At 41.8% G+C, this 25,557-nt stretch overlaps 1 protein-coding gene and 1 long non-coding RNA gene across 5 annotated transcripts in view; one reads left to right on the forward strand and one right to left on the reverse strand.

Annotated features, from left to right (window-relative positions):
• Nucleotides 1–25,557, forward strand: part of LOC137648379 (uncharacterized) — a 151,227-nt gene that overhangs the window by 68,238 nt on the left and 57,432 nt on the right. The gene's annotated exons all lie outside the window — the stretch shown is intronic.
• Nucleotides 1–25,557, reverse strand: part of LOC137648603 (uncharacterized) — a 66,280-nt gene that overhangs the window by 21,924 nt on the left and 18,799 nt on the right. The window contains exons 2-5 of the mRNA XM_068381526.1: nt 22,152–23,340; nt 21,674–21,793; nt 17,822–18,670; nt 17,518–17,637 (exon numbers count right to left, since the gene is read on the reverse strand). Coding sequence (XP_068237627.1) covers nt 17,518–17,637; nt 17,822–18,670; nt 21,674–21,793; nt 22,152–23,081 — 2,019 coding nt within the window. The 5' untranslated portion in view covers nt 23,082–23,340. The remainder of the gene's footprint in view (nt 1–17,517; nt 17,638–17,821; nt 18,671–21,673; nt 21,794–22,151; nt 23,341–25,557) is intronic.

A 25,557-nucleotide genomic window follows, 5' to 3' on the forward strand; every position in this document is an offset into this window, starting at 1 on the left:
AGATCTGGAAGACAATGTTGCTTCCATGAACCTGGACGTCGAACCCATGTTATTGGATGATCCGGACGCAGGTAGGGTGGTAAGTGAGGCAGGTGTTACCGGCGCTGAGATTCCTATCCTCAGCCCCGCTCTTTCTTCTTCCTCTGATCGCTCTTCCTTTCTTGGTTTTTCTGGGGACCGTGATTCGTCTCAACGATCACACCCGGTTCCCCCCAAGGATAAGTCTACATCTAGAACCTTACCTAAAGCTCGTAAGCCTCACAAGGCTTCCCATAGTTCTAAGCTGAATACAAACCCGTCATCTAAGGCTTCCGGCTCCTCCTCTAAGTCTCACGACCCGGGAGTACAATCCGCCACTCCTGCTCCTAGCCCGGGCCTTTCCGAATCAGCCATGCTTCGCATTGTGTCGGAGATGCAAGCTAAGTTGGTGTCGGAAATGCAGGCCAAGATGGACACGATGTTCTCTAACATCGGTCAGAGACTTGGGGCATTAGAGCAAGGTGCTCCGGAGCGAGTCCAAAGCTCTCTCATCCCGGATGCCTCTAAGCTCCCGCCGTTTACCAAGAATAATCCTTGGCGCATGGCTCTTCATTCTCCGTTCTCAGACGGAATGTTAACTTTGGAAGGTCTTGGCACTCGTCCTCTAGAGGACTTTGAATTCTTTCCTCCTGGTCTGGCATTTCCATTTCATGGTTATGCCAGGCTTACCGAGGAAGCTCTGGTTCGGCTAGATAAGGTCCCCAAAGAGACCGTCATCTTCCCAAAAGAACAAGCCCAATCTGTTTGGGCTAGGTTCCTAAACGACATTGGTTGCACCAACACTATGTTGACGCCGTATAAGAGTTCCTTCACAATGTTTTTAATGGATAAAAACACCGTGACTCCATGCGTCAATAAGGTAGCAGAGCTTGCTTTCCAATATGCTCTGGAGGAGAAGCCCTTGCCTCCCATCCGAGAGGTGGATCCGATCTCCCTCCTTCTTCCTTCTGGCATTGAGTGTTGGGACAATGTCCATACCACTTTTACCTCTGGCAAGCTATCAGCGGACTGTGCCTCAGTTTTGTTTAGTGAGCGGCTTCCCCGTCTCCCGGAATCCCTCATTAAACAGGAGTATGATTCCCGCCTACGTGTTGGCCGAACTCTGAACTTGGCCACATCCACGGAGTCGATAGCCTTGACTTATGATACTGAGAGTATCTTTAAGTCTCTCAATAAGGCTACGTTGCAGTCATTGTATTATGATCTTTATGACTTCGCTATTGCTAAACGTAGGTGTCGCAAACACGTCCTGGCTCTGACCCCAAAGATGTAGCAGAGGTTCTTGCTAAGCACTTTGCTCATGTATCAAGTGCTGACAACTATTCCCCAGCATTTCAACAAATTAGAGCATCAACATCTGTTGTTCCTCCTGCTTCTTCAAATACTGAAGCTTTTAACCTGGCTTTTAGTATGGAGGAGATGCAAAATGCTATCTCCAGCTCTTCTTTAACTGCCCCAGGTGAGGATGGCATCCGGTATGAAATGATATCACATCTTCCAGTGGATACCAAGGAATTTTTATTAGAAACCTTTAATGGTCTATGGGCTTCCCATACATCTCCTGATTCCTGGCATACTTCAATTGTAATTCCAGGCCACAAGTCTGGTAAAGACCCAGAACTGCCATCTAGTTATAGGCCCATATCCTTGACCAGTTGCATATGCAAACTATTTGAGAGAATGATCAACAACAGACTTGTGTGGTATCTAGAATCAAAAAATCTTTTATCTAACAGACAGTTTGGTTTTAGGAAGAACCGAAGTACTCTAGACCCTTTGCTGATGTTATCAAGGGAAATTTCAAATGCTTTTTCTAACCAAAACCAGGTGGTGGGTGTCTTTTTTGACCTCGAAAAGGCATATGACACCACCTGGAGGGGTGGTATTTTAAAGCAATTGGCCTCGTGGGGTATAGGAGGACATATGTTCTCTTTTATTGAAGAATTTTTATCAAACCGCTCAATTAAAGTGAGAGTAGGGTCAGAACTATCTTCATCCTACATGCAAGAAGAAGGTGTCCCCCAAGGCAGCGTATTGAGTGTGACCTTGTTTGCTGTTGCTATTAATAGTCTCATTAGTCACATACCTCCTGGCATACAAGGATCACTATTTGTCGATGACTTTGCAATTTATTGTAGTGGATTATCTGCACTTCAAGCATGCCAAAATCTTCAAATTGCAATAAATGCTGCTTCCGCATGGGCAAATTCTCGTGGATTCATGTTTTCTCCTCAGAAGACCAAAGCCATTCGCTTTACTCGTACTCGTAAAAGGGAAGAGATCCCCACCCTTTTCTTAAATGATTGAATTTTGCCATATGAGGATAGTGTCAAGTTTCTTGGAGTCATTTTTGACAAGAAAATGACATTTGGTCCCCATATAAATGACCTATCTATCAGGGTTAAGAAGTCACTGAACATTCTGAAAGTGATATCGCATTTTGATTGGGGTGCTGATAGAACAACTTTGCTTAGAATTTATACATCTTTGTGTCTGAGCAAGTTAGACTATGCATGCCAAATATATGGGTCAGCTACAAAGACTTTACTTGGAAAACTTGATATTGTTCACAATGCTGGGCTTCGCATCTGCACAGGTGCTTACAGAACATCTCCCATTGACAGTCTCTATGTTGATTCTGGCATACCTCCCCTTTCCATTCGCAGAGAGGAGTTGAGTTTGAGGTTTTTAGCTAGGTCCCTTGCTGTGAGAAACAATCCTAACTGTAAATATGTTAGGGCGCCTTTAGATTGGGCTCCTAACAGATCTAGAGTGCCTAAGCCTTTGGAAGTACAGCTGAAAAACGATGCTAGAGAAGTAGGCTTGTTAACAGCACAGATAGCAGAGGTAGGATATCCCAAGTCTCCTCCTTGGTGTAATCCACCTGTTAAAGTATGTTTTATGGGAGGAGGGAAAAATACCTTACCTAGTAGGGTAATGAAAAGTGAGTTTTTAAATCATGCTGCTCAACATCATGGGAAACTTGTTTTTACAGATGGCTCCAAATCGGCTGCAGGAGTTGGAAGTGCAGCTGTGGTGGGGGATATTGTTATTAGAAGGAAACTCCCATCCTCTTGTTCAATTTTTACTGCTGAGCTGTACGCAATAATTCTCGCAGTCCAACATATTTTTAAAAATGGCAACCAAAATAGTTTTTATACAATTTTTACGGATTCCAATAGTGTTTTACTCTCATTAAAACAAATTATGCCAGGCCATCATCTAGTACAAGAGGTGCAGGACTGGTTAGTACTTCTGCAGTCTAGGAAGAGTATCAGTGTTCACTTCTGTTGGGTCCCTGTCCATGTTGGGGTGGATGGGAATGAACAAGTAGATAAGGCAGCAAAGGAAGCTTCAGGGCTAAGTAATCCATCCCCCTTGAGTATTCCTTACAAAGATCTTAAAAGTGAGATTCATCTTTACTGTAAAAATAAGTGGCAAGCTCGATGGTCTGAACTGACCACCAATACAAAATTGAAACAAATCCACCCATTGGTGGATAAATGGTCATCTTGTAATTCTACAAGTAGAAGGGATACCATTATTTTAACTAGGCTGCGTATTGGCCATACACATGCAACGCACAATTATTTAATGAAGAGTGGGGAAGGGAGACAGGCCCCTCTTTGTAATACCTGTCAAGTGACAATGGATGTTAAACACATTTTAGTCGATTGTCCTGTTTTTAATCTTCAGAGGAGGACACATTTACTCCAGGACAAACCTTTAAGAGATATACTGGGGGAAAACTGTAATACCCTGAACTTGAGAAAATTTGTACAAAGTATTGGGTTATATTATGAGCTATAATTGATTTTATTAATTTATTTATTTATTTTACCCTTTTAATCCCTATTTATTTCACATCTAGATTTTATTGTATGAAAGTGTTACGATTTGTATTAAAGGTTAAAATGATACTAAATGGTGTGAGTGTACAGATATGATTGAATGATTTTCATTATATAGCGCTGAATGGCCTTTGATGCCCCAGTGCTTGGCTTAATGCCTAAATCCTATATTCAATTCAATTCAATCCTCATAAAGAGTCTGGACATCTTTCAAGTAATATAAAGCGAAAACCGACTTGCCTCTCCAAAATGTCGCGTCCATAATACTTTTAATGGGTCTATTTTGCTTAAACGCTACAGAAGTTGCTATCGCTCTAACTTCATGAGCCTTGACTTTAAGTAAATTATGATCCTTCTCACTTAATTGAGAGTGTGCCTCCCGAATCAAAAGTCTAATAAAATAAGACCACGCATTCTTAGACATAGGCAAAGAGGGCTTTTTAACGGAGCACCATAAAGCCTCTGAACAACCTCGTCGCGGTTTAGTTCTGGATAAACAAAAATTAAGAGCTCTAACGGGGCACAGCACTCTTTCAACTTCATTCCCCACAATCTCAGAAAGACTGGGGATTTCAAATGATTTAGGCCAAGGACGAGACGGAAGTTCATTCTTGGCCAAAAAAACCAAGTTGAAGAGCGCATACTGCTTTATTAGCGGAGAAACCGATGTTCTTGCTAAAAGCATGTACTGTATCTCACTAACCCTTTTAGCCGAAGCCAAGCTCACCAAAAAAAAGTGTCTTGAGGGTAAGATCCTTCAGGGAGGCTGAATTTAATGGTTCAAACCTGTCTGACATAAGGAACTGTAGGACCACGTCCAAGTTCCAAGCAGGAGTCGAAATATGACGCTCCTTGGAAGTCTCGAAAGACTTAAGCAGGTCTTGGAGATCTTTGTTATTAGAAAGATCCAAACCCTTATGCCTGAAAACAGAAGCTAACATGCTTTTGTAGCCTTTAATGGTGGATGCAGAGAGGGAGCGACCGTTTCTCAGATAAGGCAGAAAATTCACAATCTGCGCTACAGAGGCACTTGGAAGAGGAAATAGAGGAGGACTTGCACCAGTCTCTAAACACCTCCCATTTCGACTGATAGATCCTGATGGTAGAGGATCTTCTAGCCCTCGCGATCGCTCTAGCTGCCTCCTTCGAAAACCCTCGAGCTCAAGAGAGTCTTTCGATAGTCTGAAGGCAGTTAGACGAAGCGTGGGGAGGCTTTGATAAAATCTCTTTACGTGAGGCTATCGCAAGAGATCCATCCGTAACGGCAGACTTCTTGGAACGTCTACCAGCCATAGAAGTACCTCTGTGAACCACTCTCTCGCGGTCCAGAGTGGAGCAACCAATGTCAACCTGGTCCCTTCATGAGAGGTGAACTTCTGCAGCACCTTGTTTAGGATCTTGAAAGGTGGAAAGGCATAAACGTCCAGGTAAGATCAGTCCAGCAGGAAAGCGTCTATGTGGGCTGCCTCTGGATCTGGAACTGGAAAGTAGTAAGTCGAGAGCCTCTTTGTCAGAGAAGTCGCAAAAAGATCTATGGTGGGTTGACCCCATGTCATCTATAGCTTCTCGCACACAGTCTTATGCAACGTCCACTCCATGGAGATGACTTGTCCTCTTCTGCTGAGGCAGTCCGCCAAGACATTCATTTTTCCTTGCACAAATCTCGCCAAAGGAGAGATGTTACTTGCCTTAAATGGAGTTCCTTCTGATCCGTGGATCAAAGACCCGAGCATTCCAGACTGTCCAGTGGAGCTCCCTAACCCAAATCCGATGCATCTGAATACAACACATGGTTTGGGTTCTTGATCGCAAGAGAAAGACCTTCTCGAAGTCTGATGTTGCTGTCCCACCAAGTCAGACATGTCTAGACTGAGTTGGAGATTGGGAAAGAGATACTCTCTAAGCCCTTCTCCTTGATCCAATGGTTTAGGTGAAATTGGAGAGGGCATAGGTTGAGTCTCCCCAGAGAGATAAACTACTCCAGCGATGAAAGAGTTCCCACGAGGCTAGTTCAAACTCTTACAGAGCAACTGTTTTTCTCTTGCAAGTGAAGGACTTTTAACAGAGCTTGTTCCATTCTTGTGGGAGACGAAAAGGCCCGAAAAATCAGACACTGCATCTCCATTCCCAAATAAAGAATAGTCTGGGATGGGGTACTGTAAGTTACAACTTCTCTACGTTCACTATGAGACCTAGCTCCTTGGGTAGGTCTAATGTCCATTAGAGGCTCTCCAGACAGCGATATAATGACGACGCCCTGATTAGTCAGTTGTCAAAATAAAGGGAGGCTCTGAATCCTCAAAAAATGTAGAAAGCTTGCTACATTTTGCAAGGGCCTTGTAAAAACAAGAGGAGCAGGAATGAGGCCGAAGTACAGTGCTCGACATTGATACATTACTTTCCCGTCCACAAACCTCAGATGTTGTTGAAAGTTTGGATGAATCGGGATGTGGAAGTATGCATCCTGAAGGTCGAGAGAGACCATCCAGTCGCCTTCCCTTATTGCTGCCAAGACAGATTTGGTAGTCTTCATCGTGAAGTTTGTCTTGACAATGAACACATTGAGCGCACTTACATCTTAAGTACTCCTGCAGTGAACGTGGCTGCCAGATCATTGGAGCCATCCCTGATAGCCTTGTTCCTGCAGTGAACGTGGCTGTCAGATCATTGGAGCCATCCCTGATAGCCTTGTTCATGCATGACATAATTGTACAGCAATACATTGACAGCTGGAGAGACATTCTTACTTAAGGCTCCCAGGGACCAATCCAACAAATAAAAAACTTCAAACGCTTGAAAAACTCCTAACAGGAGATGGTCTAGCTCTGAAGCCGACCATAAAATCTTGGAGCGTCTCATGGCCAGGCGACGGGGAGAGTCTATGAGGCTTGCGAAGTTTCCCTGGGCAGAGGCAGGAACTCCCAAGCCGAGAACTTCTCCCGTGTCATACCAGACGCTCGCTCTAGAAGCCAGTTTAAAAGGGGGGAAAGCAAAGGCTGTCTTCCCCAAACTCCTCCTGGTGATCAACCAGTCGCCTAGTAAACGCAAAGCTCTCTTAGAAGAGCGAGAGAGCACTAGCTTAGTAAACGACGGCGTCGAAGTAGCTAGGCCTAGCGTAAACTCTGATGGAGGCGAACGAGGAGCAGCAGTCACAAAATGGTCAGGAAACAGTTCCTTAAAAATCAGCATGATCTTTTTAAAATCAAGAGAGGCTGAGCAACTCTAGGCTCCTCTCCATCTGACAAAGTCCCCAAAGGTATATCAGTTGGAAGGGGATCAGCGACTTCCTCATCCGACGGAACTTCGTCCGACAACTGCCGAGTCTCATGATACGGAGAGACATGCCGAGGAGGCAACGCTTGACAGGCAATGTCAACAAGCAACGGAGCAGCAGCAGCAGAAGAGGAAACGACGTCACGTCGCTGCTGAAAGGACTGAAAGTCTTGTGACTGACCAACAACAACAACTGAAGTTGATTGACGCTCGACGTCACGTCGGAACTGCCTTGACTGCATAGACTGAGCAGGCAAAACAACCTTCAACTGCGGTGATTGACGCTCAACGTCAAGTCGAGGCAACTGAGCCGGTCGGCGAACGTCAGGTCGGGGCTGCGGCGGCAGCGGCTGAACGTCAACACGAGACTGTGGCAGCAGCTGAACATCAACACGAGACTGCGGCAGCGGCTGAAAGTCAACACGAGACTGCAGCGAGGGAGAGAGCAACTGTTTTTCTCTGATCCATGTCACTTGACTGACGTGAAAAACTACTGACATCACGTTTCAAAGTACAAGAAACGTCAGCACTAACGTCAAACGGACGAGTAAATGCTCGTTTGGGCGGCTGACGGCCAGAGTCTCGTTTAGCGTAACGGCGACTCGAAAGCGAAGGTTCATTGTGAACCTGCTCAACGTCATACTTCTCCATAAGGGAGGCAAGCTTAGTCTGCATGTCCTGCAGGACAACCCATTTAGGATCAACGGGAGTCGGAACGGGACGAGACGACGGTAACGTCTGTGTTGGCAAAACATTGCCTTTACTGCGACCCTCGGACCCCGTGTTACGCTTGCATTTAATAGGCGAACAGTCTTTCGACGACTGCAAAGGGTCAGAGCTGTCCCAATGGCTACAGCCAGGACGCTGGACCTGTCCTGAAGGGACTGACTTTCGGTTAAAGGGTCTAGAAACCTTGCGCCAAGGTTTCTTTTGCAAAAAGTCTTCGGATGACGAGGAGAACACAGTCTCACCCGTCTTATGGTAAGGGCGATCTTGACGAGAAACGTCCGATACCAAAGAGGGAACGTCTGTACGTTGGTTAAAGCTTCTCGTCCCCTTAAGTCCTACGACATTACTTCTCCCTGGTGCAGGGGAGCCTGAAAGAGGTCTCGGACTAGGGGAGCGACAAGCACGAACAAACGAACCCTCCGCAACACAGAACATGTTTTTTGCACTTACTTCACTGATATCGTATTTTTCAATAATTTCACATTAGGCATTAATAAAACTGATATCTACCTGAAGCACGCAATTCTCCCTTACATCAAAAGGTTATAATTGCGAAATGAGTCGTATAATGTAAGCACATTAGTACAAAATGAAACACACATGCAAAAATCAATAAACATATACATATACAGTGATACCTCGGTACTCGACCATAATCCGTTCGAGATCCGTGTTCGACCTCCGATTTGTTCGAGTACCGAATTTTTTTTCCCCATAAGAAATAATGGTATATATTCTATTCCGTTCCCAAGCACTCGAACAGGCCCAAAATATTAATAAAACGTGTACCTAAACAACAATAATTATCTAAATGTGTATGAAATTGGTCAGAAAATCCTATAAAACAATTTTAAACCATTTACTGTACTAAAATAAAACAATTTTAAACCATTTTCTGTACTGTAGTGAACATACCTTTGAGCAGCGGTTCGATGGCATACAGGGATGGATGTGGAGAGGATGGAAGGGGGAGGTTACTGCTTGGAAGGAGAGTCCCCTTCCATGATGTGGCGGGGTAGTTCTCCTTCAGGAGTTGTTTCTCTCTCCAATGAAAGGGTGGGCAGATCTATTTCAGGGGTTTCTTCTCTTCTTTGTCTCTTCTTTGGAGGAGAAACAGGCTTTGATGTAGCAGCTTTCTTTTCTTTTGTGAAAAACTGGTCTATTGTTAATTGTTTCTTCCTCCTCTGCAGTATTCTTCGAAAATGATACATGACACTATCATTAAACATATGCACTGCCCGGTTTGCTACTGCAATTTCTGGGTGGTATTTTTCAGCAAAAGCCTGCACATCTGCCCACTTGGAACAAATTTCATTGATGAGAGAACTTGGAACATCCTCCCTTACCTCATCCTCTTCTGAAGATTCCTGCTCCACAATCAGATCCTGCTGCTGTTGTTGTTGCAGGTGCAACAATTCCTCCACAGTCAACTCGGTAGAATGGCTTTCTACAAGCTCATCAATATCATCCTTGTCGACCTCAAGCCCCAAACTCCTGCCCATGACAACAATTTCCTCAACGACATCAGTGTCATCAGAAATTACAGGGGTAGCAGTGCTTGGACCCGCCTCTGGTTGGAAACCTTCAAACTCCCTCTCTGTGACACATGATGGCCACAGCTTACGCCAGGCAGAGTTCAATGTCCTATAGGTCACACCTCGCCAAGCTTGGTCAATCATGTTAACAGAGTTGAGGATGCTGAAGTGTTCCTTCCAGAATTCCTTTAGGGTCAACTTCGTGTCACTGGTCACTTCAAAACACTTTCTGAAAAGGGCCTTGGTATAGAGTTTTTTGAAGTTTGAAATGACCTGTTGGTCCATGGGCTGGAGTATGGGAGTAGTATTGGGGGGCAAGAATTTGATTTTGATAAAGCTGTATTCTTCTTTCAAGTCATCCTCGAGACCTGGAGGATGTGCAGGAGCATTGTCCATAACCAGAAGACATTTCATTGGCAAGCTCTTTTCAATGAGGTAAGCCTTAACCTGGGGGGCAAACACTTCGTTTATCCACTCAGTAAAGAATTGTCTTGTGACCCAAGATTTAGTGTTCGAGCGCCACATAACTGGTAGTGCACTTTTACAAATATTATTTCGTTTGAACACCCGGGGGTTGTCCGAGTGGTACACTAACAAGGGTTTGATCTTGCAATCGCCACTTGCATTTGCACACAGCAACAATGTTAGCCTATCTTTCATTGGCTTGTGACCTGGCATCTTCGTCTCGTCCTTGGTAATGTACGTATTGGCTGGCATTTTCTTCCAAAATAACCCAGTCTCATCACAATTAAAGACTTGTTGTGCGATCAAATTTTGTTCATTTATGTACCGATCGAATTCCCCCACGTATTTATCGGCTGCAATTTGATCCGAACTAGCTGCCTCCCCATGCCTAGTAACACGATGAATACCTGTTCTATTACGAAACTTTTCAAACCAACCCCTGCTCGCTTTAAATGTAAATGAATCACTTTCACTGGTACTCGGACTTTTCTTCACTAATTCTTCATAGATATGCAACGCTTTTTCACAAATGAACGCTTCACTAACACTTTCCCCGGCCAACTGTTTTTCTTTAATAAATATTAAAAGCAACTTTTCCATCTCCTCAATCACTTGTGGCCTTTGCTTAGTTACCGCCGTAACTCCCGTTGCAACATTCGCCTTCTTAATCATTTCTTTATGCTTTAAAAACGTAGAAATGGTCGACTTCGCCATTCCGTATTCTACCGCTAAATCGGACACTCGTACACCATTCTCATATTTCGCTATAATTTCCTTCTTCAACTCGATCGTTGTTCGCACTGTTTTCCTCTTCTCCTTCCCCTTAACACTCATTACTTTCTTGGGACTCATTATGAAAGCTAAAAAAGCAATTAAAAGCACTGAAAATCACTAAATCACAACGAATGCTGATCGCGCGTTGTCTGAGTGACGCTCTCGAGAGAACTGATGCTTCCCGAACAAGCGAGAGTGGCCGAGATGGCGCGATCATCACAAAGCCCATGCGGTCGTCACGTGTTCGGCTGGTCGAGTACCGAATTTTTGGTCGAGCACCGCAGCAAAAATTTCTCGAAAATTTTGGTCGAACTCCGAATTGTTCGAGTATAGAGTCGTTCGACTACCGAGGTATCACTGAGTGATACCTCGGTACTCGACCATAATCCGTTCGAGATCCGTGTTCGACCTCCGATTTGTTCGAGTACCGAATTTTTTTTCCCCATAAGAAATAATGGTATATATTCTATTCCGTTCCCAAGCACTCGAACAGGCCCAAAATATTAATAAAACGTGTACCTAAACAACAATAATTATCTAAATGTGTATGAAATTGGTCAGAAAATCCTATAAAACAATTTTAAACCATTTACTGTACTAAAATAAAACAATTTTAAACCATTTTCTGTACTGTAGTGAACATACCTTTGAGCAGCGGTTCGATGGCATACAGGGATGGATGTGGAGAGGATGGAAGGGGGAGGTTACTGCTTGGAAGGAGAGTCCCCTTCCATGATGTGGCGGGGTAGTTCTCCTTCAGGAGTTGTTTCTCTCTCCAATGAAAGGGTGGGCAGATCTATTTCAGGGGTTTCTTCTCTTCTTTGTCTCTTCTTTGGAGGAGAAACAGGCTTTGATGTAGCAGCTTTCTTTTCTTTTGTGAAAAACTGGTCTATTGTTAATTGTTTCTTCCTCCTCTGCAGTATTCTTCGAAAATGATACATGACACTATCATTAAACATATGCACTGCCCGGTTTGCTACTGCAATTTCTGGGTGGTATTTTTCAGCAAAAGCCTGCACATCTGCCCACTTGGAACAAATTTCATTGATGAGAGAACTTGGAACATCCTCCCTTACCTCATCCTCTTCTGAAGATTCCTGCTCCACAATCAGATCCTGCTGCTGTTGTTGTTGCAGGTGCAACAATTCCTCCACAGTCAACTCGGTAGAATGGCTTTCTACAAGCTCATCAATATCATCCTTGTCGACCTCAAGCCCCAAACTCCTGCCCATGACAACAATTTCCTCAACGACATCAGTGTCATCAGAAATTACAGGGGTAGCAGTGCTTGGACCCGCCTCTGGTTGGAAACCTTCAAACTCCCTCTCTGTGACACATGATGGCCACAGCTTACGCCAGGCAGAGTTCAATGTCCTATAGGTCACACCTCGCCAAGCTTGGTCAATCATGTTAACAGAGTTGAGGATGCTGAAGTGTTCCTTCCAGAATTCCTTTAGGGTCAACTTCGTGTCACTGGTCACTTCAAAACACTTTCTGAAAAGGGCCTTGGTATAGAGTTTTTTGAAGTTTGAAATGACCTGTTGGTCCATGGGCTGGAGTATGGGAGTAGTATTGGGGGGCAAGAATTTGATTTTGATAAAGCTGTATTCTTCTTTCAAGTCATCCTCGAGACCTGGAGGATGTGCAGGAGCATTGTCCATAACCAGAAGACATTTCATTGGCAAGCTCTTTTCAATGAGGTAAGCCTTAACCTGGGGGGCAAACACTTCGTTTATCCACTCAGTAAAGAATTGTCTTGTGACCCAAGATTTAGTGTTCGAGCGCCACATAACTGGTAGTGCACTTTTACAAATATTATTTCGTTTGAACACCCGGGGGTTGTCCGAGTGGTACACTAACAAGGGTTTGATCTTGCAATCGCCACTTGCATTTGCACACAGCAACAATGTTAGCCTATCTTTCATTGGCTTGTGACCTGGCATCTTCGTCTCGTCCTTGGTAATGTACGTATTGGCTGGCATTTTCTTCCAAAATAACCCAGTCTCATCACAATTAAAGACTTGTTGTGCGATCAAATTTTGTTCATTTATGTACCGATCGAATTCCCCCACGTATTTATCGGCTGCAATTTGATCCGAACTAGCTGCCTCCCCATGCCTAGTAACACGATGAATACCTGTTCTATTACGAAACTTTTCAAACCAACCCCTGCTCGCTTTAAATGTAAATGAATCACTTTCACTGGTACTCGGACTTTTCTTCACTAATTCTTCATAGATATGCAACGCTTTTTCACAAATGAACGCTTCACTAACACTTTCCCCGGCCAACTGTTTTTCTTTAATAAATATTAAAAGCAACTTTTCCATCTCCTCAATCACTTGTGGCCTTTGCTTAGTTACCGCCGTAACTCCCGTTGCAACATTCGCCTTCTTAATCATTTCTTTATGCTTTAAAAACGTAGAAATGGTCGACTTCGCCATTCCGTATTCTACCGCTAAATCGGACACTCGTACACCATTCTCATATTTCGCTATAATTTCCTTCTTCAACTCGATCGTTGTTCGCACTGTTTTCCTCTTCTCCTTCCCCTTAACACTCATTACTTTCTTGGGACTCATTATGAAAGCTAAAAAAGCAATTAAAAGCACTGAAAATCACTAAATCACAACGAATGCTGATCGCGCGTTGTCTGAGTGACGCTCTCGAGAGAACTGATGCTTCCCGAACAAGCGAGAGTGGCCGAGATGGCGCGATCATCACAAAGCCCATGCGGTCGTCACGTGTTCGGCTGGTCGAGTACCGAATTTTTGGTCGAGCACCGCAGCAAAAATTTCTCGAAAATTTTGGTCGAACTCCGAATTGTTCGAGTATAGAGTCGTTCGACTACCGAGGTATCACTGAGTGATACCTCGGTACTCGACCATAATCCGTTCGAGATCCGTGTTCGACCTCCGATTTGTTCGAGTACCGAATTTTTTTTCCCCATAAGAAATAATGGTATATATTCTATTCCGTTCCCAAGCACTCGAACAGGCCCAAAATATTAATAAAACGTGTACCTAAACAACAATAATTATCTAAATGTGTATGAAATTGGTCAGAAAATCCTATAAAACAATTTTAAACCATTTACTGTACTAAAATAAAACAATTTTAAACCATTTTCTGTACTGTAGTGAACATACCTTTGAGCAGCGGTTCGATGGCATACAGGGATGGATGTGGAGAGGATGGAAGGGGGAGGTTACTGCTTGGAAGGAGAGTCCCCTTCCATGATGTGGCGGGGTAGTTCTCCTTCAGGAGTTGTTTCTCTCTCCAATGAAAGGGTGGGCAGATCTATTTCAGGGGTTTCTTCTCTTCTTTGTCTCTTCTTTGGAGGAGAAACAGGCTTTGATGTAGCAGCTTTCTTTTCTTTTGTGAAAAACTGGTCTATTGTTAATTGTTTCTTCCTCCTCTGCAGTATTCTTCGAAAATGATACATGACACTATCATTAAACATATGCACTGCCCGGTTTGCTACTGCAATTTCTGGGTGGTATTTTTCAGCAAAAGCCTGCACATCTGCCCACTTGGAACAAATTTCATTGATGAGAGAACTTGGAACATCCTCCCTTACCTCATCCTCTTCTGAAGATTCCTGCTCCACAATCAGATCCTGCTGCTGTTGTTGTTGCAGGTGCAACAATTCCTCCACAGTCAACTCGGTAGAATGGCTTTCTACAAGCTCATCAATATCATCCTTGTCGACCTCAAGCCCCAAACTCCTGCCCATGACAACAATTTCCTCAACGACATCAGTGTCATCAGAAATTACAGGGGTAGCAGTGCTTGGACCCGCCTCTGGTTGGAAACCTTCAAACTCCCTCTCTGTGACACATGATGGCCACAGCTTACGCCAGGCAGAGTTCAATGTCCTATAGGTCACACCTCGCCAAGCTTGGTCAATCATGTTAACAGAGTTGAGGATGCTGAAGTGTTCCTTCCAGAATTCCTTTAGGGTCAACTTCGTGTCACTGGTCACTTCAAAACACTTTCTGAAAAGGGCCTTGGTATAGAGTTTTTTGAAGTTTGAAATGACCTGTTGGTCCATGGGCTGGAGTATGGGAGTAGTATTGGGGGGCAAGAATTTGATTTTGATAAAGCTGTATTCTTCTTTCAAGTCATCCTCGAGACCTGGAGGATGTGCAGGAGCATTGTCCATAACCAGAAGACATTTCATTGGCAAGCTCTTTTCAATGAGGTAAGCCTTAACCTGGGGGGCAAACACTTCGTTTATCCACTCAGTAAAGAATTGTCTTGTGACCCAAGATTTAGTGTTCGAGCGCCACATAACTGGTAGTGCACTTTTACAAATATTATTTCGTTTGAACACCCGGGGGTTGTCCGAGTGGTACACTAACAAGGGTTTGATCTTGCAATCGCCACTTGCATTTGCACACAGCAACAATGTTAGCCTATCTTTCATTGGCTTGTGACCTGGCATCTTCGTCTCGTCCTTGGTAATGTACGTATTGGCTGGCATTTTCTTCCAAAATAACCCAGTCTCATCACAATTAAAGACTTGTTGTGCGATCAAATTTTGTTCATTTATGTACCGATCGAATTCCCCCACGTATTTATCGGCTGCAATTTGATCCGAACTAGCTGCCTCCCCATGCCTAGTAACACGATGAATACCTGTTCTATTACGAAACTTTTCAAACCAACCCCTGCTCGCTTTAAATGTAAATGAATCACTTTCACTGGTACTCGGACTTTTCTTCACTAATTCTTCATAGATATGCAACGCTTTTTCACAAATGAACGCTTCACTAACACTTTCCCCGGCCAACTGTTTTTCTTTAATAAATATTAAAAGCAACTTTTCCATCTCCTCAATCACTTGTGGCCTTTGCTTAGTTACCGCCGTAACTCCCGTTGCAACATTCGCCTTCTTAATCATTTCTTTATGCTTTAAAAACGTAGAAATGGTCGACTTCGCCATTCCGTATTCTACCGCTAAATCGGACACTCGTACACCATTCTCATATTTCGCTATAATTTCCTTCTTCAACTCGATCGTTGTTCGCACTGTTTTCCTCTTCTCCTTCCCCTTAACACTCATTACTTTCTTGGGACTCATTATGAAAGCTAAAAAAGCAATTAAAAGCACTGAAAATCACTAAATCACAACGAATGCTGATCGCGCGTTGTCTGAGTGACGCTCTCGAGAGAACTGATGCTTCCCGAACAAGCGAGAGTGGCCGAGATGGCGCGATCATCACAAAGCCCATGCGGTCGTCACGTGTTCGGCTGGTCGAGTACCGAATTTTTGGTCGAGCACCGCAGCAAAAATTTCTCGAAAATTTTGGTCGAACTCCGAATTGTTCGAGTATAGAGTCGTTCGACTACCGAGGTATCACTGTATATCGAATAAAACGGAAATATATAAAGTTAAAAAAGGATCAGTGACTGGGGAGGAGACTAAACACTAGTTCACTAAAGACTACGTTTTCAATCTCTCACCGTACAGTGCCTTGGGACGAGAATAAAAACTAAAAACGTTTTATCCTCTCTCCCCGTACAGAGACTTGGGACGAGAGTAAAAAACTGAATCGAGAACAACGTTACTCGCTCCCAAACTCCTTGTACAGAGACTTGGGACGAGAATAAAGATCGGATCGTTCTCTCTTTCTCTCTCTCTCTCTCTCTCTTGTCACACACAAGAGAATTGCCCACTCACCCTTCGTCAATAAACAGGTTATTTGACCAAAGGAAAAAACTGAAAGGACTAAGAAATTGAAAATTAACAAGTTTCTTTAAATTAGTATCTAAAACACTTCAGTTTGAAAGAAGAATGAACAAAACGTCAAAATCGATTTACTCTTTCTGCAAAGTGAAACCGTGATTCTCTCTTTCTCTATCGTAACGATAGAGCGCAAACTGCGTAGCATAAATAAACCAAACATTAGTTCATCTTTGAAAAAAAATAAAACAGCACGAAGACTATTCAAAGAATATATTTCTTAAAATATTTTCTAAAAAATATTCATTTCATAACTCTTACAGAGCAATTGATTTAAACTTAACAAAAATAAAAGTTGAATGGGCTCAACGTTGTTTAACTTCGGTTTCCAAGTTAGGACCGCCTACATCTCGAACTAGAGGAATAGGTAAAGGCCGCATATAAACAAAACATAAAATTTATTTTGATGTTTAGTATAAATGGAAAGCTAATCGAAGAGGCCTAATAAAGGCGGGTGAGATATAAAATATATAGAGGAAAATCTATAAATATCAACAATCATTTATAACGTGATAAAATAATTACTAAAAGCCTTAAACACACTTCCGTACACTGAGGGAAGGGTCGGCCATCTTTACTCTATGGAAAAACCAGAGATAAAAAAAAAAAAAAAAAAAAGCAAGGGCAAACACTTTTCCTCTCCTTTCAAAAGCATTTCTTTTGAAGATAGTATTGAATAATCCAACACGGCGAAAGCAATAAAACCAAAACCAAGTACTTCACCAATTCGGTAGAAAACTCGAGGTCATAAAGCGAGTGGAACCAACTTGTCGACAAGACCGACAGAGAAGAACTGGAGATGTTTACAAGTATATGCGGTATCTGGCCGATAGTCGGCGCTGGTGGGCACACCCGCAACCTTCACGGCGATCGCTCGCGAGTTTTTAGAATCTGTCGAGCCGTCGGAGACGTCAGCTATTATATATTCACCGGCTAAGTTTAATATTTAAAAATCCCATAGCACATAGATTCATCTTATACTCCCATAGCACAGAGATTCATCTTAAAATATAGATTAAAGATATCACATTGATATTTTTCTCTTCCTTAGAAGAAAATTTAAGAAAATGGCAATCCAAACATTGGAAAAGAAATTACGTACTTGGAGAGCATATGGAGATTTACAAGCAACAGCTTGGAGAACACGATCAACTCTTCCATTAGAAAGACCATGTAGATTTAGGAATGCTGTTTTACAGACCCGAACATCATCACCGCCTTCCTGTGGAATAAAATTCTGTTTAGCAAATTAAAATACACAGTTAATTCATTGACTGTCTGCTGTCTAGATAGAAAATGCAACATAAAAACATGTACTGTAATGTTGGATAGCACAAAATTTCTGATCATAATTAGAAAAATTTTATGGTGCAGGCTAAATTAGAAAAATAAATTATTAACACTACCTTTAACTTGATATAATAATTTCTACTGCATGTCTTTGCAAACTTGTCTGATGCTTTATCACCACACTTTTTTAAAACAGGAGCTAAAATCACTTTTTCTGCAATATAGGCATTTTGCAGTGAAAAATCAGCGAGACTCCAGAAGTCTGAAAATATCTTCTTACGAATTTCTAAATTTCCCAGTCCAGGGATACATCTATATTTGCAGCCACATTCTTTATCAATGTAACATTTTTTATCCTTGTATTTCCCTGTTGCAGTATAATACGAGTGACCACGATTTCTTTTTGACTTTCGTTCTTCTCGACTCATCACAGTTTTACAGTTGGGTTGTCTTGCATTTCCAGAATCTGACGCTAGATCGTATTTTCGGAAATCTTGAGCGGCTTCATCAAGAATCCTATTGGTCTCTTCATCGTTATGATGTATATTAGATACATTAACCGTCAAAATTTTGTTTACGTTATTTTCAAGAGGATTACGAAGCACACGGGTACCATCGCAAGAAGAATTGGCATTTGCTATTGCTTCTGTGTTAGTACTGTCATTTTCTTGAGAAAACTTGGTTTTCTCAATTCGTCTGTAAACCCAAAGGCTAACGGGAGGTCTCCCTTCTTCTTTGCAAAGCATCTTATAAGAAGCATACAGCCTTTTCACAGATGTTTCTCTTCCTCCTGTAACTGGCATTTCCACTGGCAACTGACCAAGCATTTGTCTTTGTTCCTTTGTGCATGCTGATGAACCAAAAGCACTTTCCCTGCTCTGCCTCAAAGCAGTGATGTGCGCCACAACAAATTTGACATCCTCTTCGGAAGTTTTGTTACTTGGTGGGTGGTGACCTCTTCTGTCCTGAAAGAATAATTAGATTGATGAAACACCTAGAATACAATCAATTCCTTGGCTTCTCTTTTCTAAACTGTGAAAAGAAGACTTAAAAATAAACAGCACCTAACTACAGATATCCATTCTTGATCAAATATTTTGTATAATTATTATTAAATAAATTGTTGAGGATCAAGTTTATTTGAGCATCGCCTTAAATAAATTGTTGGGGATCAAGTTTAATTGAGCATCGCCTTAAATAAATTGTTGGGGATCAAGTTTATTTGAGCATCGCCTTAAATAAATTGTTGGGGATCAAGTTTATTTGAGCATCGCCTTAAATAAATTGTTTGGAATCAAGTTTATTTGAGCATTACCTTAAATAAATTGTTGGGGATCAAGTTTAATTGAGCATCGCCTTAAATAAATTGGGGATCAAGTTTATTTGAGCATCGCCTTAAATTAATTGTTTGGGATCAAGTTTATTTGAGCATCGCCTTAAATAAATTGTTTGGGATCAAGTTTATTTGAGCATCGCCTTAAATAAATTGTTGGGGATCAAGTTTATTTGAGCATCGCCTTAAATAAATTGTTGGGGATCAAGTTTATTTGAGCATCGCCTTAAATAAATTGTTGGGGATCAAGTTTATTTGAGCATCGCCTTAAATAAATTGTTGGGGATCAAGTTTAATTGAGCATCGCCTTAAATAAATTGTTGGGGATCAAGTTTATTTGAGCATCGCCTTAAATAAATTGTTCGGGATCAAGTTTATTTGAGCATCGCCTTAAATAAATTGTTCGGGATCAAGTTTATTTGAGCATCGCCTTAAATAAATTGTTCGGGATCAAGTTTATTTGAGCATCGCTTTAAATAAATTGTTCGAGATCAAGTTTATTTGAGCATCGCCTTAAATAAATTGTTGGGGATCAAGTCTATTTGAGCATCGCCTTCATCTTGAGATTTAAAAAGGATATAATACTGTACCTTCTTGAAGTAAAACACAGAAGAGAAGACATAGCCTAAATTATACCAAAAATCAGCTTTAAACCAGGCACTTAATAAACTGGATAACATTGTTATTGATAATGTCAACCCAGGCGACTGAATATATGTGTGACTGCCTGGCAATGTGGTAGCAATTACATGATTATTTAGATTATATTGCTGAGTCCTGGGATTTGTAGTTGACACATGCATACATGAGGCTTTATCTGTTGTCCAGAAACATACCCTTTTACAGCTTGATTATTTTTTTTCAATTCAAAGTTGTTTCCTCCTGAATAAAACTTCTAAATCCCTCATTTTTCTTGATATAAATAAAACATCTACATAACAAAGTAGTTATTATTATAAAAATAAGACGACAGCATACGGATTTGGAAAGTCAAGTAATACCTCGGAGATCGAACACCCCACACCTCGAACAATTCGGTGATCAAACAAAACTTCACATTTTGAAAATGTAGAAAGAAACTGTATCGGTCAAGATACTTTAAACAAAAGTGCAAGACCCTGTCTATGCATTACTCTCGCCTATTTCATACCCGCAAAAGATTCTGTTAACTATTTTATTAATTTAATTTATCATATATTGTTTTCATTAATTTCATCTATTTTATTGTTTATACATAAACAGTGACTCATAAAGAGGTTAATAGTGGTAGTTATAAGCAAAAAATTAAGGTTTTTAAAACCGCTTTAGAACCAAAAAAGAGATACGAGAAAAGGAGATAAAAGGCAAAAAGAAATGTATGATACAGTACTGTATACTGAAATCAACAATCTACAAAGACAGAAATGTAGCAAAAGTGTCATCTCTACCTAAACAAAGTAGGAAGACCATTGAGGAAGTTGAAGAATTGCCATTAATTTGGATAAATGAAAAAACGGCTGGTGCGTGATATTATTTGTGACAATCACATGTGAAAAGGATAATCAAATACATTCAGACATTATGATAAACACCCCAGGAAAAAGTGATGATGCAGATTCTAATGAAAATTTTTGGCTAGCTGAGGCAGCTTTGATAAATTTGTCAGAAGTGGTATTTACAGTGTTTTAAAGCATGGGGAAGCTGCCAATTGAAACAAAGTAGCTGCTGAGAAATATATTAGTGGAAAATATCATCCAGATAGAGTAGGCAATTTTTATGATTATGCTTCAAGTCATTTGAGAAACCTCTTGACCCTTTTACCCCCAAAGGACGTACAGTACTGGTACGTTTCACAAAACTCATCCCTTTACCCCCATGGACGTACTGGTACGTCCTTGCAAAAAACTGCTATTTAAAATTTTTTTTTTTTTTGCATATTTTTGATAATTTTTTGAGAAACTTCAGGCATTTTCCAAGAGAATGAGACCAACCTGACATCTCTATGACGAAAATTAAGGCTGTTAGAGCAATTTAAAAAAAAAATATACTGTAAAATGTGCTTGAAAAAAAATAACCCTTGGGGGTTAAGGGTTGGAAAGTTCCAAATAGCTTGGGGGTAAAAGGGTTAAAAGGGATGTACAAACAAACCTCTCTTGATCAGTTTCTAGCCCAAAAAAAAAAAAAAAAAAAAAAAAGGGCCTCAAGTGAATGAGAGAGGCACAAAACACACAGAACCCGGGAAGGGCAGTTACCCACTGTATTTATGGAGTGGTTTCCCCTTCCAAGTGATACTTAACACCAGCCTCTCCTCCTCACGATCTTCACTCTAGTCATCCAATCTCATTACCACAGATAATGTGAAGTTAAATGTTCATTTATTCTATTATTTATAAAATTTTCTTTTTGTTAAGCTTTAATACACTGTGCTGTATCTTAATATTGTAAATTTTGCTTAAAAATAGCCCATAATAGAAGCATCTTTGGATGAGGAACCAATTTTAATTCATTTTCATGAAGAAAACTGATTTGGTGTTGGGACACAGTTTTGGAATTGTTTGATCTCCAAAGTACCCCTTTATCTTAGTTTTCAAATGTCATTCCTGATGAAGGCAACAGAATATAATATTACTCTTGACAAAATCCAAGGAACACTTACCTGCACGGCAAAAGTGAAAGAACAGTTTAATCCTTGAAGAACTCTATCTAAACGTCCATTGGAGACACCATGTAGATTGAGAAACATGGACTTGCATACACGAACTTGTTTATTTGTGCTCTGAAAGAAATAAAAGTACTGTATAGTATTAAGAACTATTATGGCTAATATTCTACTAATTTAGAGTAGATAACTATTGTACAGATAATACCAGCAACAATTTTCACATGAGTTCAGAGCATTTCTGATCCTCAAATCAATTGTGTACAACACAACATTGGTTATTTACATGAATTGTTTTTAAAATTGTCCCAATTTATAAAATAATAATAGGATTTCCCACAATTTTCTTGAAGTTAAGTGTTGTATCTTGTTAAACCACCCAATTACTGTGTGTGAAAAGTACAATGAAATATTAGAAAAAAAGAGGTTAAGGATTTGTCATCAAAATCAGAAGGTAACAATAAACCTTACTTACTAAAAGCTTAACTTGGTAAATTCTTTTCACAGTTTTCATATTCTTTTCCTCTTCTTCTGAAGCTGGAATCTTGCGTTTCTTGCCTTCATTTGGGACTAATGATATATTTTCTATAAGATAAGCATTCTGTTGGGAAAAGTTCCCAATTGCCCAAAATTTCTTAAGAATATTTTTGCGATCTTCAACAGTTCCTAATTTCAACAGACATTTGTTTTTACACGAACAGTCTTTTTCAACGTATCGTTTTGCTTCCACACGTTTTCCTGATGCACTAGTATAAGCTTCCCCTCGATTTCTTTGAGCCTTCCTCTCAAGTTTAGCATTAACTCCCTCCTTCCTCCTCCTCCTCTTTGTTTCTCCAAGAATTTCATTAGTTTCACCACTAGAATTACCAACAGTTTCTACCTGCAAAGCAGTTGCTGCTCCACTATCAGGTTCAATTGAATTTAAATTCTGAAAAAGCAAAGAACAGCTATTGTATTTTGCAGGTCCCTGAGCATTCATAACATGTGTGGTGGGTAGCTGGTGAGTCACTTGTGAATGCACATGTGGCCTTAAAGTTACACAAGGAGATTCATATGAAAAATACTGGACTTGTGGAGTAGGTACTTGAGGTGTAACATGTGTTACAGTCATACTGTTAAACACAGCATGGTAAGATTGCATAGGAGCAGGCTGTTGCTGCTGTGCATAACTCAGAGCCACCACTCCTGTGCCTGGGGTAACGGATACAGTGGGCACTTCGACATTTTGCACTGGAACTGACTGAGCCCCAACTGACTGAAGGTTGCTTCCATTATTATTGACATTATTAATGGTGTTTATGTTGCCATAGCTATGTAAGTGGTGCTGAAATGTAGTATAATTTGTAACATCTACGGCTTGCCCAATGATATGTGATAAGTTGAATTGCATTTGGGGATTCATCATAGTGTGCTTCTTGAAGTAGCTGCAATAATATGTATCATATACGTCCTTGTCAACAAAGCTTGCTGAATGGGCTAGATCTAATACAACTGAGTGTCATTTCTGTTTTTAATTTCTATAACTTTACTGGATGTGTCTGTACTTTCTTGAAGGTTTTGTCACCATAAAGACCCTTGAAGCTTTGCTTTACTCTCATTACAGTATACATCCTGACGAGCATTTCCTTATCAAGACAATTCACAAGCCCTTCCAAGGTTTATTTCTGAAAGAAAAGGGCAAAAAAGCATTAGCATAAATGTCAGTTTCACAAAGCAAAATCATTATACAGTATACAGTAGTAGCATAATACCTTGTACACATGCCAAAATTATATTGACCATCCCAGTTGGAGAAAGGTATTTATGTCTCTTCATCTGTTTCCTAACCTGTCTATCTTTGTCGATTAACAAGATATTAAAAACATTGACGAATTCAATTAATATTTCTCAAGTTATGGACTAAGGCTGAGACAGATATTTTAAGATGTATCTGCTTGCAGATACAAATTAAATGGTTTAAACTTGTATTACTATTACAAAAGTTTTTTTCTTCTTATTTAGCTATAAATTGATATTATTAGGGGGTTCCTTCACTGAGAGAGAGTGAGTGAGAGTAATAATTTTTTTTTGATACATTTACTCAACTATCAAAGTTGATTTTAAGCAAAATCACTCAAATATTGATAGTACAGTATTAATGTATTTGGTTGGATATTTAAAGGTAATGACTCTCTCACTGCCGTATTGGTTTCCCTGATGACAGGTTACTTTGCAAAATTAATTTTTGTTTCTTTAAAGATATTTTTATAATAAGAAATATGTTATTGTATGGTTTACAGATTGTAAGAACATTTCTTTTGGTTATAGAGGTACAGCCTATACTAAAATCCTAGCTTATAGTACATCAGGTTAGTTGTAGCAAATATTGACTAAAGTGAGGTTTGTTCCGTAACCGAAATACAAACCACGGTATTTACATTGGGTTTACTTTCGGCGTAGCTGAAATGACGAGCCAATAGTTTTTAACAAGGGTTAACTACCCCCACGCTAGTTAGCGGGGGGTAGGGAAAGGGGTAGCTTGCTACCCCTCCCCCCCCACACACCGATGATTTGCTTCACTTCACTTTTGGCTCCGGCGATGAACAGACGTGTCTGTCCATCGTCCTCGTTTGACAGCCTTAATCTTTTTTGCTTTTCCTCAGCTTGTGTGTGTTTGAAGTTGGCCTCACCCTTGGATATCTATCATGCGCAAGTGCCCTGGTATTGCTGGTCGCCCTTGCGGTACTTTCATGTCTGCGGTGGATACGGATCCTCACACCCTTTGCCCGCAGTGTCGAGGCCGACGGTGTGACAGAGAAAATACTTGTAGTGAGTGGTCTGCCTCCCAGTGGAAGAAGTTTGGCCGCCGGCGTAAGAAGAAGTCCAAGAGAGACCGTTCTCCTTCTGGGGTTGCCTTGAAGGAGGAAGGCTCTCGGGACTCTTCTTCCGTCGCCCAAACCTCCTCCAAAGCTCCCCCTCGTCCGGCTACGAAGGAGAGACCGCCGAGTGGGAGCGCAGGCCCTAGTTCTGTTTCCCGACCTTGGGTTGGGGGAGAGGGCGTCGCCTCCCATAGCGGGGCGGCTCCCTCTCCTCCCCCGGGGGAGGTTGTTGATAATGATTCTTTGTCTCATGATGATCTCTTTCAGCTTTGGGCTTCCTTGGGGCTGAAGGGCCTGCCCTCCAAGGAAGCCCTGTTTGACCTTGTCCAGTTGGGGGCCGCTGTTAAGCAGTCGCCGGTGATAGCAGAGGTAGATCTTCTGTCTATCGTCGACGTCTTGGTGACAGAGGCTTCCGACGGGTCGGGGCAAACCTCTGCGGTTCCTGATGAGGATGACGTTGCTAAAGGCTCTCCTCCCCCCTCTGTACATCCTTCGATGGGAGAAGGGAGTCCCACGGGCTCTTCTTCTGCCAAGCCTCCCTCTCGGGGGAGCGCTTTGACTGAGACTCCCCTTCAGAGGACGGATGATCCTGACGACCCCCCTCGTGGCCGCCTTCGCCGTAAGGCTCACCGTCCGCTACGTCGTAAGGGCCTCCCGTAAGCAGCCTGCAGCTCCTGCCTCCTTAGACCTCTCAGGGGATCGATCTCGTTCTCTAACGCCTTCCAGACCTTCCGCCCCTGGTGCAGATGGACAGCAGTCTGACCTCGTCATCCGACGGGCAACGGTCCCTTCGGGACAAAGGGTTGCCTCCCACGGTGTGGGTGCTTCCCTTGCGCGTCAGGGTTCCCCTGCGCACCCTTCTGCAGAGTTAGCGCACAGGTGCTCTTCTGCTCGTCAGCGTTCTCCCGATCGCCAGCGCTCTCCTGTTCGTCAGCGCTCTCCTGATGATCGTCGCCCCACTGCTCGCCAGCGCTCTCCTAAGGACTCCGAACATCCTGCTGAGCGGTCTTCTGAGCGCTCTAG

The sequence above is a fragment of the Palaemon carinicauda genome, chromosome 10, assembly GCF_036898095.1.
Source record: "Palaemon carinicauda isolate YSFRI2023 chromosome 10, ASM3689809v2, whole genome shotgun sequence".
Lineage (NCBI taxonomy): Eukaryota > Metazoa > Arthropoda > Malacostraca > Decapoda > Palaemonidae > Palaemon > Palaemon carinicauda.